General features: G+C 38.2%; 1 protein-coding gene across 2 annotated transcripts; it reads left to right on the forward strand.

The window, feature by feature from the left end:
* The first annotated feature begins 6 nt into the window (after positions 1-6).
* On the forward strand, positions 7-18,462 carry LOC145499491 (metal cation symporter ZIP14-like). Of its 2 annotated transcripts, none has more exons than XM_081479009.1 (8): positions 7-2,117; positions 10,225-10,396; positions 10,790-10,959; positions 11,341-11,502; positions 13,419-13,604; positions 14,114-14,306; positions 14,898-15,085; positions 15,772-18,462. In XM_081479009.1, exons 1-8 carry the CDS (start codon positions 1,830-1,832, stop codon positions 15,922-15,924), a joined length of 1,512 nt encoding a protein of 503 aa, XP_081335135.1. In that variant the 5' UTR covers positions 7-1,829; the 3' UTR covers positions 15,925-18,462. The 2 variants fall into 2 exon arrangements, with proteins under 2 accessions (XP_081335135.1, XP_081335134.1); XM_081479008.1 differs by lacking the exon at positions 7-2,117 and adding an exon at positions 2,124-8,325.
* The last annotated feature ends 1,340 nt before the right edge of the window (positions 18,463-19,802 follow it).

The following is a 19,802-nucleotide window of genomic DNA, read 5'->3' on the forward strand; positions in this document are numbered from 1 at the left end:
TTATGGACCGAGCTGCAACCTGCAAAAAGAGAACGAGACCAATGTTCTCCAATACGGACCGAGCAAGCTAGTATTATTATACTGGCTCTTTTTGAATCTGCTAAAAACTCTTACAATATTTTATCTGTTTCACCTACGGTGTTTGAAAAGTCCCGCGTGACGTTCTCAACCCATTGCGGTCAAAAATCCGTGACCTTTGAAGGTTACAGTATACCTTCAGGGGTGTCTCGCGCGCAAGCGATGTAGCGCGTGCAGTTTAAGCTGTAGATACCTAAACCCCTATATCAAATTAAAGCTTATGGGGCTGGCTATCAAACTATACCAAGAATTTTGAAAGAAAATGAATTGTCGAATTTTTCACGACCACTAAATGCGAGCGCCCGAATCACCTTTCGAAAGCTACAAGTCAAAGCGAATTTCGTTTTTCGCCAATTTAATTTTTTCCTCGGTTTCAGGGCCCAAAGCGCTTAAAAACCGTGTCTGCGTTTTGGCATATTCAATTGCAGTAAAAAGTTACAGAACATTTTCGAAATAGGATTAAAAAAATGTGGAGTGATCGTACAAAAATCGCTCTCGAAGAAAAAGTATTTCGAAATTAACAATTCCCAGACACACTTTTGTAGTTTATATGTTAAACTAGCCACTGTCCAAATTTAAGAGCAATTGAACAAATTCCCTTTGAGTTATAACTCTTTAAAGTGTCTGCTTCAAGTGAAAAAATTTATTCGAGAAAACAGCGCTAAGAAACATTTTCTGCTTCGTAAACAAACTCCGCCCACAAACGCCTTCAACTGGGTTCTCAGATAACTAAGCCAATCAGTGCAGGGAAAGTTTACTACCGTTAACCTCCTGGTGAAATTTACGCGCGAATCTCTAAAAAACTCTTGTGTTTCGCAATGCGCTCAAGGAACCGAAGGTAGAGAGAGAATTTTTCTGTAGCTCGGTTTTTCTTGAAGCTGGTCTGGCAAAATGGAGAAGACTAAAAAGGATACGAACGCTAGAGTGGCTGAGCGAAGGAAACAAACAAAAGAAAGCGCAGAGAGCAACTGTGTGTGGGCAGCTGTGCATGGATAATATTTCAAATGGTCTCAATGAGTCCGACGATTCGTCGATATCGGACTCATCAGAAGAGTCTCTGTCAGCATCCCTGTTATTGCTGTCAAGTTCCGAAATTTTTACAGAACCTTTCTTTTCTCTTACCGCGAATATTTGCCCGCCTTATACGATAACTATAGCTTCATCCGCGTGGCGAACTTTCGCTTCTTCACTCATTGAGGTATTTTCATTCGTTCTTCGCTGTTTTCGCTTTTTCGAACTAGTCCCTGGTTTAAACGTGGTCTATGTTTACTTATAACTTAATAGAGACACGCCTAATACCAAAGATGCTGGGTAGTCAGAACAACAATGCTGATCAACTGAGTAGTCAATTCGTGACATCCATATAGGTAATTCCCGCGAAAATCGTCTCGGTTGATTGCATACGCGCTATAGGGCTGTCAATCAAGAGGTAAACTTTTACTTCCGGTGAAAACGTAAAACCGCCATTTCTCCGCCAATATTTAGCCTTTTTCAAATTTTTTTTTCAGAAATTAGAGATTATTCTTCGACCACTATTTTGACCCAAAAATCCAAATTTGAAGAAAATTGCCGACCCGAAGGTATACTGTAACCTTAAACAACTCGAGATTTTCTCGTCATTTTGTAACAACACGCTCAACCCGAGCTGAGTGTCTCGTGAATCGTCCCTGTGACTGACGCGTGGCATAAACGCTTCTGTAGAATATTTTCCCAGTGAGCTCTGTAGCACTGATCGAGTGAACGTCGCTTCGATGGAATCAGCGAAAGTCTGCAGCGTGGCAACTTTATTGTCCTTTTTGGCGTTAATTCCGAGGACAGATTCTCACGTTTTCTCTCATGACGACGCTCGTAGCATCAATGGACCGGCAGCCGAGTCTTTTGTTGATAGTTTGTTCAAAGAATATGGTACCGACAAATCTATGAGTTTAAAACAGTTCAGTTCTCTGATGAAGGAACTTAAAATTGGTTTCACTACAAGCGAAGCGAAAACCAAAGCTGGATCAGGCAAAGAGAATGGAGTAAAAAATGGGCTTTTAGAGGTAAGATCTCCTAAAATGAAAAGAAACCAGGGGTGGAAGGGTAAAGCGCTCTGTTTCTGTCCACTTAATTTGTGTTTAAAGCTTATATAACTTTCACTCTCCATAGCTGGCCAAAATTTTTCCTTTTTGCTTAGTTTTACTTACAAGGAGAAAATGCAAAAAGGTTTACAAATTACAATGCCTCTGCCAACATCATACGGAAATCCGTCTGACAAGGCGTGTGTTCAGAGAACTAAATAGACCCTACCCTCGTGCTTGCCCCCTACCTCCCAAAGCGAAACCGGGTTATCTGCTATCATACCCTCCCTTTGACTAAGAACTCGACGACCCTCATGTAAAAATTTGTTTGGTCGTGCAATCTGTCTTTGAAAAACCTCGTTCAATACTGATTCGTACTTCAGCTTTCCATACATGACCATTCATGAATCGCGGGTTTGCTGAATGGTAAAATGAGTTCCATGTTCCAAATACAAGTCTCAACGCATTCCACCTCTTTCAAGAGGAATAAAACACCGGAAATGCAAAGTTTACGATAACGTCCAGATGCAGGGATGGCGGAGCGTATTTTGAATTGAAGGGGGGGGGGAGGGGGGAGGGGAGGGGCTTAAAAGCGGGCGCTAACTCGTACAGGTCTGGAGATATTTGTAAAACTATTATTTTATGTATTTTTTTTTTTATTGAAATTGGGGGAATGGGGGGGGGGGAGCTAAAGCCCCCCAGACCCCCCGGCTCCGCCGTCCCCGAAATGCTGTGACCAGAGTTTTGTTTTTTTTACTTGCATTCGCTACCGTTTAATTAACACTTTCCTGACTTGTATCTACCTAGTCTATTTCTAGCGCTCTTTCTGTCTCACAACGCTAAGGTCTCGGTTACGTTGAGGTTGACCCTCAGGAAATAATCGTGATTCGGGTATGGGAAGCTGAAAAGGAATATTTTCATCCCTGAACGAGGCATTTCACTGGGACAGATCAGCTCAAACAAGACCAGCCATCTTCTGACCTATACAATAGACGGTCTAAAATAAGAACACTGGATAGAGAGTATCGGTACGTAATTCGTCACCTACAACCCGAGACATGTAAAGCCACATTACGTTTCTTGCAGGGCCTTTCAAGTTTAGAACTACTTGGTGAATTAGTTAAGAGTTCACAAAAGCGACGTGAGAAACATGAATAAATGCTTACCTTTCGCGAGCACGATTACTGAGAATTGATCGCGAAGACACATCGATCAATGAATGAGTTGCCAGTAATCGGATACCCGTGTTTGCACAAAGAACTCTGGGATCGTCAGGGGTAAACATTGCAAGTCGCTTGAAGGAAATGTGTGGCGAAAAGTTGTTTCGACGCCCGAAAACATGGTTCTGGGGAGAGATCAACGCTTTTTCGCCGTTGTTTTATCGCGAATGGATTTTGGCAATGTTGATACATGGAAAATGTAAGTTTTTGTTTGAATAACCGTGAAATAAGTGATAAAATTTACCGATAAACTCCCTTTTGCTTGCGTGAGGTTTATTGTGAAATACATTGAAGAATATTGAAAATTTCAATACACGCCTGATCTCGAGAGGCTACCCGGAGCAAATGGTAGAAAAGACCCTCCGAAAAGTTAAATATAAAGACAGAAAAGAAGCTCTAAAACAGAAATCGAAAATTGCAGAAGGAACAACTACCCTTTGTGTCGGGCAATTTCACTCAACCGTCAATACCAAACTTTGGAAAGGATAATCACGCAAAATGGCACTTTTAAAGACCAATACTCAGAGATATATTTAAGAAGCCACCCTTGATCTGTTATAGAAAAGGAAAATCACTGAAATACGTGCTTGTAAAAGCAAAACAAAGGCTTTGAGCAACACAGTAGCAGCATGAGTCGCGCGGACTCATTTGTCATTAAATCAACCCCAGAGAGTATAATGATCACCAGCGGGCTTATTTCCAGTATTACTTGAATGACCGAGCTTTCAAATAAGCCAAAAGTAGCCTGTACACAACTTAAAAGGCTTTACTGGGTTATTTCTTCTCGATTTATACCTAATTAATTTTGTAATATTTTCAGACCATTACGCGATGTAAATTTCACAATAAACCTCACGCAAGCAACAGTGTTTATCGGTAGATTTTGTCACATATTATGCGGTTATTCAAACAAAAACTTACATATTCCACATATCAACATTGCCCAAATCCATTCGCGATAAAAACGACGGCGAGAAAGCGTTGATCTCTCTCAAAAATCGTTTTCTTGTACCTCGAAACAACTTTTCGCCATACATTTCCTTCTAGCGATTAGCAATGTTTGCCCCCTGACGATCCCAGAGTTCTTCGCGCAAACACGGGTATCCGATTACTGGCAACTCATTCATTTATTGTCGTACTGAATATTTCATTGAACTACAGTCGAACCTCCCGTAAGCGACCACGAGAGCTTAGATCACATTGGGTCAAAATTTTGCCTCATTAGCATATGGTAACTGCAGAGAGCTACCCCATATTTTAAAAGTTTTATTCATGTGAAAAGTCAATTTTGAGAAAAAGTCCAGTACTTCCCAATGAGAAATTTCCGTGTCTTGTACCATCCAGGAATGCGATAATGTTATAACACCTTATTATCCAATTTCTGATCTATTATCTGTCACTTACGAGAGGTTAAAAACAATAGGAAATTTCAACTTTTTAGCTCTTAAAGAGATCGCGGTCGCTCACGTGAGGTGGTCGCTTACAAGTGGTTCCAAATACAGTTCAACCCCTATTAAACGGCCACCCCCGGGGAAATAGATAGTGGCCGCTTAAAAGGGACTGGCCGCTTAATAGAGGTAAAAACAATAGAAAAAACATTATCGGGACTTTGATTACTGGCCACCTAATAGGGGTGGCCGTTTAATAAGTGGCTGCTTAATAGGGGTTCGACTGTATAGTGATTTAACTTGGAAACTTTTGGTATTTTTGAAAGCTGGTCGTTGAGGAGAGGTGATCGCTTACGAGAGGCGCTTACGGACCTTACGAGAGGTTATCGCAACCGGAGGTTGGACTGTAGTTAGCTCATTCGGTCCGTATTGGCCGGGCCCGCCGGAGGGAGGGGGGGGGGGGTGGGTACTCTCAGAAAAATTTGTTGGGGGCCTGCTGCCTGCTTCCCAAAACCATTACCCTATTCAAGAGCAAAATCTTTGATTTTGCCTATCGGGTGGCCAGACAAAGGAAGATGATTTTTTTTTTTTGTATTAGCGAATATTAGTCGCTCGCTCCAGGGGGCGGTAAGATGAGAGACCCTGGAAACGAGGTTGTCGTTAATTTTTTTGACCAATATTTCTTCAATACGGACCTCACTCTAGTTTAGTTACATATACAAATATATCAAAGCTGATGTAACGTATTCAAATCATAATAGAAGAAACGTGTGAAACAAGGGCTGTGTAGCTGGTAAAAACAAGGGTGAGCCTGTTTATGGACCACACATTTAAAGCTAGAGAATATTAACAGTTTCAAACGTGGCTTAGAAATGTTAGCATTTAATAAAGAATTCCATGCTTAAGCGGTTTTTGTGGATTTTACTTCTACATGTGAATCATTGACATCAGGTACAAAAAGGAGTTAATTACAAACTATTAGCTACAAGTCAAATGAATTCAAAAATCCAGAGATCGATTTAAGTATAGTTGCATACAATTGAGCCCCACTAATTCGAACTCAGCAGTTACTCTGAACTCAAACCCATTGATTTCAATAACTGCTTTTCTGTTTGAGCACCAATTTTAGTTCTTCCCTTGGCCTAAGTCAACTCCATTTATCTGTTTTATTCCCAACTACATTGATCTGGCTGGCATCAGACTACAGACTGATGCACCTCTAACGCTACAATATGTGATTTAAAACTGAAAAATTTTTGCTAACTGAACAGACCTTGTATTCAGTACGGTTTTCACACTGAAGAAGGGCTATGCCCGAAACTTTTGTGATTTTTCACAAGATACACTATGACATTTTAATTTTCTACCTTTTCAATTTTCATTTTTTTTTTTTAATTTTTATATCTTTTTAAGTGTCACGCATCAACGAGGGCTGAGAACAATCTATTTAATTCGTTTTTTTTTTTCCATCCTAAACATTTGTCCTTGTATAGCTGGTTTTCACATGACGTCACCAAAATTCGAACTACAAAATGATTGATCTTCCTGAGATTTAAATTAAATAATGTATAAGAGCAGCTGAAAACTAATATTCATACAAATTTTCGCTCCGAATTGGTTCTTGGTTTTTTGATACACTACGCTTGAATTTCTAAGCTTTTGCGTGACACGGCATTTACATGACGGCTTAAAGAGCTGTCATGATGGTTAAAAAAGTGACTTATTTCAGGGAACTTGGCTATCTGAACAGTTCATGTCTTAGAAAAAGTATTCTTTTAATGTGTTAGAGTTCCTCGAGGGATAAATTCACGCTTTTGTAGCAAAACTCGGTGACAGATGTTTCTACTGGTTTCTGGCCGCCATGTTGGTGCCCATACGGATGGGCACCAGCATGGTTTTGATTTTTATTTTGATCTATTTTGAATGGCGTGACACTGAAAACCAGCAATGCTAAGAAAGTTTTGTCTTTTATGCTGTTGAGGAAATTAAGGATTGCGCTAGGTCAGTCGGACTCTGTTGTCTAGGAACGGAAAGTGTATGCCATTACAAGGCTTTTTCAGAGAGTTCAGTTCATATTTGGAGACCCAGAGGTATATTCCCTCTGCTTTGATTGTATTAAGAAAAGTTCACCAGTTTTCTCCTTGATCTCTTTTACCAAAAGAATGAACAGGTTACACCGCTCGATTTGGGAGTCTGGGTTAGAAAAATGAAGGCCTGGATACCAAGCTTACACCTTCGTGACCAGCAGGGTTGTGCCTAAATCCTACCGCTCAGAAGGACAACCGAGAAGTACTAGGAGCGAGTTTCCCAGTATTAAGCAAACAAAAATGTGCATGGACTTAAGTCCAATTACCTTATACACAAGCTGTCCTTCTGGCTGGTAGTATTTTCAAGATCCTACCAGCCAGAGGGACAAGATCACAGAAAACTGAAAATATTTAACTGTAGAGTGATTCTAGTGTAGTATAAAACTAAAGAGTAATTTATCAAACTATTTTACAAATAAAACTGTGCATGGACTTGAGTCCAATTACTTTATACCCAAGCTGTCCCTCTGGCCAGTAGTATTTTCAAGATCCTACCAGCCAGAGGGACAAGATCACAGAACACTGAAAATGTTACTGTAGAGTGATTCTAGTGTTGTATAAAACTAAAGAACAATGTACCAAGCTATTCTACAAAGAAACTGTGCATGGATTTAAGTCCAATTACCTTATACACAAGCTGTCCCTCTGGCCGGTAGTATTTTCAAGATCCTACCGACCGGAGGGACAAAGCAAAGGAAGTTTGAATTCAGGGATCCACCGAAGCAAGAGCTCAATAAAAACATTCGTCCTCAAGGAAAGACGTATTTAAAAACTCTTGTGCCTAAGTCACAGACGTCTGCAGTGTTAGCTTACAAATTTACGGTTTACGAACTAGACGGGAAGAGACCCAAAGAAATATACAGCATTTGCCAAACAATTCACTGCTTTACTCTCTACGCATTATTCTTAACATGTCAGGTAAATAAAAACGTACTTGTATTGTTGACCAACATAGTTTACCACTAGCAATTCGCATATTATCTGATTGGTATAGTCCGCCATATTGGAATAGCCGACAGTTTCCGAAACCTGCTCGACTCGGAAACTCGCTCCTAGTACTTCTCGGTTGTCCTTTTCAGCGGTAGGATTTAATTACAACCGACCAGCAGGGTCATCCTGGCATTTTCACGTGTACATTACATGCATGTGTTTAGAAACGTCTCTGGCATAATTTGGTGCACTGTAGTATTGATCAAACATAGTTTCGATGGAATCAGCGAAAGCCGGCTGCTTTTTAACCTTGCTATCCATTTTGGCGTTAATTCCAAGAACAGATTCTCACGTTTTATCTCATGACGACGCTCGTAGTATCAATGGACCGGCAGCCAAGTCTTTTGTTGATAGTTTGTTCGCAGAGTATGGTACCAACAAATCTATGAGTTTAAGACAGTTCAGTTCTCTCATGAAGGAACTTAAAATTGGTTTCATTACAAGCGAAGCGAAAACCAAAACTGGATCAGGCAAAGAGAATGGAGTGAAAAATGGGCATTCAGAGGTAAGGCTATTGAATTTTAGATCGAATCTCTTAGAGCTCTGCTCTTGTATTCGTTTCGCGAACTAAATAATTCAAACTTTATGTAACATAAAGAAATATTTCTACTGAATTACATCTCACTTGTGTAAAGCCAAATTGTCCTTTTTGCTTCGTTCAACTTAAGCTTAGGTTATATGAAAAAAGCGCGTTGGTTGTAAGAGTTTTAAAAGCGTTAGTTTGCATAGAATGTCTAAAACATCAAACTAACTTGAAACTTCTGCTTTGCAGACGGGACGTTTTCTTCATTGAAGTGTAGTGAATATTAGCTCAAGTAACAAAAGAAAGGATAGCTAAGGATGCAGTAACGAATCGGTCTCTGGGCTTTCGAATTCATTTGACGTGGAACTTTCACATGTAGTTTGTAATTAATTCCGAAACTGCGGATCCTTTTTGTCCTTGATGTCAGTGATTCACACGTGGCACTGAAATCCACAAAAGGCCACTGCATGGAATTCTTTATTAAAATCCCCAGAAACCAAGTCAAGTTTGAAACTGTTACGTGATTTCTGGATTGAAAAAAAAAAAGACTTTGCTTGATTATAAAACGTGACTTTTTCGGGTAATCGATTGATGATATTTTCTTGTTTATGCAGGCGGTGCAAAACTTTAATTGGCAATGCTCCACCTTAAAAAAAAAAAAAAAAAAAAAATGATATTTTCTTGTTTATGCAGGCAGTGCGAAACTTTAATTGGCAATGCTCCACTTTAAAACAAAAAAAAAAAAAAAAATTCCTTAAGGCCAGGTCTAAATCCGCCCTTTAACAGACTCTGCAAGTAATGTTTTGAAGTAGTGATTCTTTTTGTTTGGAATTACAATTTATTTATTTGTATTTTTGTTACAATGGTAGTCAAATTTCAGTGGATTAAAACTCAGTTGAAAAAATTAGTGTCTTCATTGTGAGGGAAGACAAATATAAACCCCCTCGATTTTGAAAAACCTGTTCGCCTATGAATGAGGCTCCTGATTGGTGCGGTGTGGCCATCTTGATTGACAAGTGTATCAAATTTACTTGAATGATTTCAGGAATAACTCAAATGTGACTTGCACAATTCTGTGGGGGAAGTTTTGTGAAATTGGACTAGCCCCAGCAAAGATTTGTTAGACTTGAGGTGAATGGTATTTAATTTTATTCAAAAGATACCATCTTTTAGAGAGTAAAGAGTTTGTGGCTGTATTACCTGCTGGATTCGACAAAGGCTTTTAAAATCTTTCAGCTGCTGTTTTAAAGCAATAGATCAAACAGGAACCAGGGAAGGAGAGCCAATCTTTGATAGTCTTACTTGGCAACCCCGCTTAGCATTACTGAGTTCTTTTTCTTGTCTAGATAGCGTGAGTCCGAATTTTAGAACCCAGCGACTGGTTGTTGTTTTCTCTGCAAAAGCGAATTAACTCACACTGACAATTTTACAACAAAGGCTTCTGATTTCCAGTCGGTTCTATAATTCAACGGTTGATATTTTTGTAGCAGCAAGAGAATAAAATGACTGTCCAGCTAATGAATGGTTAAAGTTTAACCACCGGAAAAGCTGGTCTTAAGCTGAACATTTAGTTATTATTGCCCTCCACACAAGTATGTATATAATAGACAGGGGTGTGCAGGCAAAATGTTCCCTCCCTCACGCCACCACCCTGTGCCTCATCGATTTTTTTTGAACAGGAATGCTTGCTACACAGGCTAAGCTTGCATGTGCACAAGTGACTCATTTCCTTGCTGGACCCAGTTGTTCAAAAGGGTACATGTAGTTAACCTCACCATGATCACCTGGATAAATCATGTTGAACATATGTCTGAACACTAATAGATTTATAAGTTATATTTACATTTAGTTTATATTTTGGTTTCTATTATTTTGTTTCAGTGTTACCCAGCCAAAGTACTGTTTGAATCGTTTTCTGTTGATTCTAATGGGCTGAATCCAGAGAAATTTGAAAAAATATGCCCAGCACTTGTGGAGCAAATTGAGAGTAAAGCATGTTTGGTGGAAAAGGAAGTAGAGGAGGAAGAAGATACAACACAAAGTAAATCTCAAGGTTGGTATCCTGTCCAGATTCACCATCACTTCCTGATCATCGAGGCATCTCTCAGATACAGACAATATTCACTAGTCTCCTAGAGTGGTTGTCGAATTTCCTGGATATTAAGGAAGAAACTGTATTCTTGTTGCATGTGTCTAAAGAAGGAGTTTGGGACTTTTGTTGAATTCTTATGGTTGAATCAACCCCAACTTTTTCACAGTTGACTATTTTAGGGGTTTGACCAGAGGTAAAGCTAGATGCATACATGTAAGCCATCACACTTCACAGAACATTGGCAATCGTAATTTGGATTTAGGCTGGTGTCTTGTGGGTAACAACCACCTCTCTACAATGACCACTTGCCATTGTGAAGAGGTTGGACTATAATTTATTAATTTTCTTTTTCAGCATGGGGATTCGGGTTCTTGTCAGTAACCATCATCAGCTGTGCATCTCTACTCGGAGCCTTTGTTGTCCCATTCATGAACCAATCATTTTACAAGATTCTCCTGCTGTTTATGGTGTCCCTTGCTGTTGGTGTGCTAAGTGGGAGTGGAGTTTTCCACCTTATTCCCCACGTAAGTATTTTCCAAAAATCTCAATTAATTTTAAGTCTTAAAGTCTTATTATTGTTAGAATGATCCAACTGAAAATTTCTGTTGCAATTTTACCCAATTTGCTAGAGAATTTTAAATCTCACATGTACATGTATGACAATCTTAATCAGTTGCTTAACATTAGGTGATTACCAGTGTACAGCACCATTTATACAGCTTGGTTTTCAATTGGGTCTTGTAAAGCTAAAACCAAAGTGTGTGGTCCAATCACTCAGTCAGTGAGTTCATGCATGTAGGTTAATACCGTTTGATCTGAAAGAGAAAGTGCGACATTTGTCTAGAAAGTAGTTCACCTTATTTTTAGTAATCTACTTTGAGTGTTGTTTTCACATATTCTTTCAGAGCTTTGGTTTTGGTCTTGATGGTGATATGTCATATTTATGGAAATGCCTGGTCATCGTCAGTGGGATTTATTTGTTCTTTTTCCTGGAATATGCCATGAAAATGATTGTCAGATTCAAACAGAAGTCTTCGTGTGATGATAGCGAAAAACAGCTAGTACATGTAAGTTAACAGTTATTGTGGACACATGGTTAAAATACATGTAATTGTAACACTTGGCAAATCTTACAGTATTTAAAAGGTGAAGAAGTGTGTGTAGGGTGCATGGGAGGTGCTTTATACAGTTGGGATGGATGGATGTATGTACAGTGTAGCAAAAAGAGGCAGCTTAAATGGACCATCTTGAACCTCCTTGTCAGATTAGTAGTTTACAACGAACACGTGTCTGTCAGGCCTGCCATGTTTGTTTGCAAACCAATGCAAAATATGCACCAGTGATAAATATTAAAAAAAAAAAGCTGTCAGTAATGGCGTCTGATTGAGTGTCATGTCAAATGTAAATTAGGCAGGATTTTCTCATGCATGTTCAATTTCCCAAGTAGTTAACACTTTCGCCCGAAACAATTGGAATTTATATTTCTCTGCTAGTTCAGTGGGAAACCAGGTGCAGTACTGGGACTGAAAAGGAGGAAGTTTTAGTTGTCAAACATTTGCTCACAAATGCGTGCAATCTTATCAGTTGCATTTTCGAGACCTTGTTTTATTATATATTTTATATCATATATTATATATTTATATAAATAACTAAGCTAGAACGCTGTCTGAATAGAACTGATGAGCTATCATATGATCAAGCATTAATGTCCATGAGCGAGTTAATGATTAACCACTTCATAAATTATACCACTATTGGTCAAATCCAATACCATACATTTAGCAAAAACTTAGACAGGAAGAGGTAAAAGCATAAAATCACTTTCATTGTAAGTCTTAGGGAGCCAAACAAGGAAATGTAGTTGTATTGCATAGAGTTTATGGAAATAAAAATGGAAATCTAGAAGGAATGACGGGGGGGGGGGGGGGGCTACTGATTTCAGATTTCAGGCATGGGGAGAGTGGAGCATTTTGGAATTTCTGAAGGCAGGGGGGGGAATATGGAAGCTGTATATGATTGGGTATGGATATTTTCTGGAATCACCCATTTTATGAATGAAGCACCTCTTTAAGCCCCAAAAATATAATTGCAATCTTTATTTTACTTATCAATTACTACATGTACACATGTATATATTTCTGTTGATGATAAAAGACTGCTGTTAAGTTTATCCACCAAGCTATAATTTAAGCTTCAGAAATGTTAAGCTTCTTGTTGATAAATACATGACTTTGTTTATTGTATATCAAACTAAACTACATGTACATTGTAATGAGGGGGACATGGGGGACTCTGGACACTACAACACCACAAACAATTTCTTTAGCACCATGATACGAACATCTACACTTGACATAATACTTTTATACTTCAACAATTTTCCACAAAATAAACACATCACAAAATTTTGTTTGTCATTGCCTATGTGATGATACTGCTGATGGCTGGACAAAAACAGCTTCGTATTGGATTCTTAATCACAATGGTACTTGCTTGCTATACAACTGTAAATCGCATGCATTGGCAAAGTTTACATGCAACATTTAGGCCTGAGAAAGGTCAAACAAGAAAACACTGCATTCCCAAATTAATTCATTTCATTAAACACAGTAGCGTGAAAAACACAAACATCGCACACTGTAGGGTTGGAGATCACCACAACACTGTAAGGTGAGACTTTATTCACCGCATCACCACATTAGAAAAACAACCAACACTACAACACGGCAAAACCCCATGTCCCCCTCTGTAATAAAACCTACTAAGAAATAAAATTTTCTGAACTAAGCTGAAAGTAATAAATACTCAACATCATGTTATTTCAAGCTTCTTGTCTGAGCAAGATATTTTGATAACTAGTGTTTGTTAGTGATTGTTGAACCATACATGTACCATACCATACATTCATGAACATCTGCATATATTAATTATTTTATTGTAGATCCTTATTGACTTGGTTAAGATATTTTAATTGCTTTTCAAGGAAAATGCCAAGCCAAAAAGTGAAATTCCTGGTGCCGGCATAGCCGATGTTCAGCTTCAACTTTACAAGGTCAACCAAGACAATCACCACACTCTCAGTAACATGTGCATGGGTCATGATTTACCAGAGATCCATTTTACTGGAAATGGAGTGAAACATAACAGCAGTTCAGATGATTCCAAGAAGGTATTCATGTGTATACATACACTTTGCCTTGCTGTGCTGAGCATTTAATATAACAGTACATAATTAATACAATCTTATGTAATTTATTGAGTTTGAAAGAAAATCATGACCGTGACGGTGTTTGGATATCTGATCTTAATTGGCATAGATTTTGACGATTTTATTTCTCCTTAGTTTTAGTTTTGATTGAGAAGATATATCAAACATTCAAGAGAGTGTTTGATCACATTTCCAAACACCTCAAAGTTCCTCTGCACAAATACATGTACTCTGTCATATTTTCAACTCTCTTCCTGGTGTTTCGAAATGTGGTCAAACACAGTCTTTCGTGTTTGATATGTTACATATACAATGCTTTTGGGACACTTACTGCCATTAAGTCATGTGAAAATACTCTATATTAGCCGTGGTAATTAATACTCGTCTGACATAATAACATTAGGCACCGTTTTATTTCATACTACTGTAAGTGGTTTGCTAATGTTGCCAATAAAATACTGTTAACACAGGTTGTTGAGGAAAATGGTACATTATCTCTGGAAAAGAACAAAGTGGCCCCTGTTGCATGGATGATAATAATTGGTGATGGCCTTCATAATTTTATTGATGGCTTAGCCATCGGAGCATCTTTTTCTGGGTCAACATTTGTTGGTGTCAGTACAGCACTGGCAATATTCTGTGAAGAGCTTCCTCACGAACTAGGTAACAATAGTTAGATTACAGTTACATACATGTAAGTATTGGGAGGCACAGTGGCCTCATGAGTCATGGTAAGTGCGCTTGACTCTGGATCAAAAAATACAGCACAATGTCCCCAGCAATGTTATAAACCCAGACCAGTTGATTCTGGAGTCGAGCACACTAATCATGTGGCCACTGCACCTCCCTTTAGTAGTAGCATACTATTATCATGTTAGTGTTGGGTTGTACATTAAACAGAGCCCCTTTTCCCACAATTACAACTTCCCCCTCTATTAACCCTGCTTAAGTTAAGTGTACTTGACAAAAATACTGTAGGCCCTCAGGGAGATTTAAATACAGGACACAGGTGTACATTGTATACACTGTACAGCAAATACCCAGCATTGAAGGTGCTACAAATTTAGTTATAGGTATATATGATGTAGCCAAACAATAATTTGAATCTTGAGTTACTTAAAGTTCGTAATATTTTAATGTTTTGAAAGGCAACTTTCATTTTATACTTAACTTTGAACATCATACAACTTCCGGATTGCTGCTTTTTGTTTTTACTTCTGTCAATTCTTATGAATCTTTGGATTTTCCTGGCAGGTGACTTTGCTGTTCTCCTTAATGCTGGCATGTCTTACAAAATGGCAATGGGATTCAATTTCCTCTCAGCCTGTTCTTGTTATTTGGGACTTGTGATTGGCCTGTTGCTTGGCTATGCGACATCAGCAGTCAAGTGGATCTATGCTCTGGCTGGAGGGATGTTTATCTACATTGCTTTAGTTGACATGGTAAGCTGTGCGTGCATGCGAGGTTTTAATTTTCCTCAATCAGTACCCTCCTTATACTAGAGATGCATAATCTGTCCTCGGCAATTATGGGTCTGCTATTTTATGGATCTAGTGCAAAGAGGAGATGCACTTTAGATCAGATGCTATAAGCCCTCAGTTCAGTATTCAAGGTGTTCAAAAGCAGAATGATAGCTTTTCTTGTTATGAATTATCTGTCTTCTGCGTAACATTTTCTGACATGCATAACATCCACATGCATGATAATTATTCCGCTAATGCCCCTCTTTATACATGCAAACAGATTATCTGCCTCAGCCAAGGTGTCTCTTGATTACGTTTAGTTAGTCGTTCAAGACACACTAGTAAAGCAGATAGGTCATCTTGTGCCGGTCTTTATGTAAGACACATAAAAAGGCACACTAAAAACACCTTCCCAAGACTGTTTGTCAAGACAGATCAAGGGTGTAGCCAGAGGGGGGTCCTGGGGTGCCTGTGACTCCCCCTTTTGTAACCCTTTTAGCAAACAACCCACAACAGGTGGCAAATAAGCCATGGCAATCTGGTGAGCCCCCTTTGAAAAATCCTGGCTATGCCCCTGCAGACTGTGTTCCTGAAGTGTAAAAACTGCAAATTTTTTGTCACAATTTAACTCGATGTTGAACAGTTTTATCATTTTATCTTTACAGCTGGAAGAAGCTTCTGAGATGTCTGTAAAGATTGGTCAAAACTCTGTTCGCAAGAATCTCAAGACCTTTGCTCTGCAAAACTTTGGCATGTTGTTTGGTCTTACAATAATGTTTATTCTTGCTTTATATGGTGGAGACATTTCTGTGGGATAATGTTTAAAATTGTTGCAGTCAATTGATGTGAGTTTTTTTAAAATTATTATTTCCTCAAGACTAATGTTTTTTTATAGTCTTATAACAAACACAACAGGCAAAATAATTTATTTATTGGGAGATTGAAGGGTTTTGTATCTAAAGAGGGCAAAGCAGCCTGGGCAAATTGGGTCTGTTTCTTTACATTGAAAATATTTTATATATAAGAAGTCTTTCATCATACACTCACCTGAGCAATTGAAAGGAAGGAAGTGACAGATTGGTCAATTGATGGGTTGTTTGCGATATTTTCTTAATTCGGAAAAAACCTAATTTGCATTCACTTTCGACACACTAATCCACGTATGCGATTTACAAAACTAGTTTTGTCTAAGACCTCTTCAGTTGATTGCTATGCAATATTTGAATATAATATATTTATATTCAAATATTTATATTTATATTCAAATATTGCATAATGATCAACTGAAGACGTCTTAGACGAAACTAGTTTTGTAAATCGCATATGTGGATTAGTGTGTCGAAAGTGAATGCAAATTAGGTTTTTTTCCAAGTTTAGTAAACTTTCTTGGCTTTGACAAGCAGAATTTCTCAGAATTGCGATATTTTACTTTGGTGATATCGCGAAGTCAAATCAAAGTACAATGTAGTTTCAAAATGTTTGTTAAGAATCCAATTGATGTCCATTCTTAATACTGAAAGTTCTTGTCATGACAGTTCTGAGAATGTGGTGGTACATGCACATTTAGTTTTTCAATTTTCTTTATTCTCATTTCCTGTTTGCTTGAGAATGTATTGGTATTGTGATGAGAAATTGCATTTTGACGCTGCAGGTCCCTCCTGGGATTTAAAGAGTTAACCACCAGAGTACCCTATTGAGTTTTTATCACCTCTGTGGTGTTTATATATTAAGCCTTGCTTGCCAGTCTTTTAGATGTTTAAAACTTTAAAATCTTTGTAGGACTTTCATTGTTTTATTGACTTTTAGGACTTTTATTGTTATTTTAATTCTACTTTTAGTTGTCCAGGACACCCCATGTTAACAACATTTTCTAATGGGTTTACCCTGGTCAAATATGTTTACATTATTGTTATTATTATTATTACTATTTATTATCAATATTATTATTATTATTATTATCAATATTATTATTAATATTATTATTAATAATATTATTATTATTATTATTGTTATTACAGTTGAACCTCCGGGTGTAACCACCTCTCTTAAGCGACCACCTCTCATAAGCAACCGTGACCACTTCAAGAGCTAAAAGTTTGAAATTTTCTTTTGTTTTTAACCTCCTGTAAACAACCACTTGACAGATGATAGAGTGTAAATTGGATAATAAGGTGTTGTAGCATTGCCGCATTCCAAGGTAGTACAAGAGACGAAAATTGTTTCAATGGAAAGCACCGGATTTTCTCAAAAATGACCTTTCACATGAATAAAACACTTAAAACATGGGGTAAGTCTCTGCAGTTACCATATACTAATGAAGCAAAATTTTGACCTAATATGGTCTAAGCCCTCATAAGCCACCAGGCTTGACATTTTTGGTGATCGCTTATGGCAGGTTTGACTGTGTTATTATTATCATTACTATTATTTAGTTCACAGATGGCAAGAAAAGTTTGTCCCATGCAGATATCAATAATAATATCAAGTTATTTTGTGTTGTTCCAGAAAATATCCATACCCCTCCCATGGAAGCTTTCATAGCTTGAACCCCCCCCCCCCCCACCCCTCGGGAAATTCCATTCTAGTGTCATACTTTCCTTTAAAAAAATGGGCTTTTGAAATGCCCCTCCCCCTTGGAATTTCCATTAACCTTCCTTGGGGTGGGTATGGATATTTTCTGGAACTGCACATTATTAGTTTTAAATTTATAATATAATTGATTTTGTTGTAATTTTATTATAAATATGGTCTTCCAATGTTTAAAGCAGCATTTATTTTACTAATTCACTCCCAATCCAGTCGTGTTTAAAACTATTATTTCACGGGCGCACACTGGATATGAGATAATAGTTAGCCAACAAGGCATGCAGCACTGAGTTGACTATAATGTCTCATACCAAACAAGCCAGAGTAGAATAACGCCCTCAAAATAAAGGAAACTAAAATATAAAAACATCCCCCCTCCCCCAAGAGAGAGAGAGAGAGAGAGGGGGGGGGGGGTTTGCAAAATTATATGCCTGCTTACCATAAATTATTTGTAGAGCATGGCATAGTTTCTCATATGCTATGATGGCAAAGCCAATGGAAAGCCTTGAATTTCATTATCCAATATTCCAGTTTGCAATAATTTTATTTACGTGGGAGTTTAGGTACTTTTAAAAATTCGGTAATTTGGTTTCATCTGCTATTCTGTCTTCAAGTGAAATAATAGATTATGATACAACCCAGATATAATGAATTCAATGGGTTTCAAGCTTTTGTGATCAATATAAATATCTAATTTAGATTTCTAATTCAGATTTTAAGCAGAGGGCTTGTTGTTATGTGGTTCCATAAACTATCCATACCCACTCCAAGGAGGGTTATTGGAAATTTTAGTGGGGGGGGGGGGAGGGGTGGGGGGAAGGGTCTCAAAGCCAATATTTGTAAAGGAAGTATGACCCAAAACTGGAATTTTCAGAGGGATTTTAGGGGGGTGGGTGGGTGGGTGGGGGTTCTAACCAAAAAGACCCTCTGTGGGTGGGGTATGGATATTTTCTGGTTGTTTTGGTGATTTTTTTACATAGGACAGTTACTCAGGTGAAATCAAAAGTTACAGTAACGGAGTAGAGTGGTTTTCTATTGAGTGTCGTAAAACCAAAACCAAAGAAATCACTTGAGCCAATCAGAAAGAATACAGACAATCCAATGAACCAATCAAAGCTCGAAGTAAATACAATTGTAGCCGACGCGAAGCGCGGGAAAAGGTGTGCTAGTGAGTCACGATTGGTTTTTTTAACTTCTGATTGGATGAAAATATGACGTGAACTTTTTTTAAGCCAATCGTGTAGCGTAGTAATACGCAAAACACAGCAAATGTGAATTACTGTACTTTTGATACTCGAGTGAAAACCACACTATTTATATAAATAAAAATATACTCACTTGATGTCTTGACTTGAAACCATTTTCATTTGTACAACAGACCATCGTTCGTGATAAAATAAGGACTTATCTAGTAAAGCAGCATTCAAATACCTTTAGACCGCGTTCAAGGTGGCCAGGGGCCCGTTTCTCGAAAGCTCCGGAAACTTTTCGGGCCCGCAAAGCCATTTTTAGTTAATCGGTATTTAAAGACAGAGAGGTGTATACGCCTGAAACTCCTTATATGAAGAGAACATCTGTTTATATTAAGAATATGTGAATAAAACAGCTCTGAAGTCATAAGGTTTGAAATTTTGCAACGGCTTTTCGGGACCTTCGAGAAACGGGTCCCTGGTCGGTTTTAAACCGGGTTTAAACCAGTGCACCCTCTTTTTACTCTACGTCTGAACGCGCGCGTCGTTTTACCTGAGCTGTGGACCATCCACGATGCATTTTTAAAGTATTTAAGTTCAGCAAACTAGTAGCTTACATAATGCCATATAAACCTTTGAGCCTACACTGAAGGTAGGCCGCCCTTGGTAACTTAAAATTGGCCCCCGAAAAAAGGTTATAATAGTATATTTTTAATGTATTTATTTACAGAGCTAATTTGTATGCCTTTTTTTTCCCGAGAGGCATAAATTTTGCGAACAATTTGGAAGCTTGTATCTGGAACAGAGAAAAGAGAAACAACTGATATTTATGACGATCCGACATGTTTGTTGAGGCAACATGACTTAAGCTCTCCAGATATGATCTTTTACCGTCATATAATCACAAAATATACCCTAAA

The sequence above is a fragment of the Orbicella franksi genome, chromosome 10 (genome assembly GCF_964199315.1).
Source record: "Orbicella franksi chromosome 10, jaOrbFran1.1, whole genome shotgun sequence".
Lineage (NCBI taxonomy): Eukaryota > Metazoa > Cnidaria > Anthozoa > Scleractinia > Merulinidae > Orbicella > Orbicella franksi.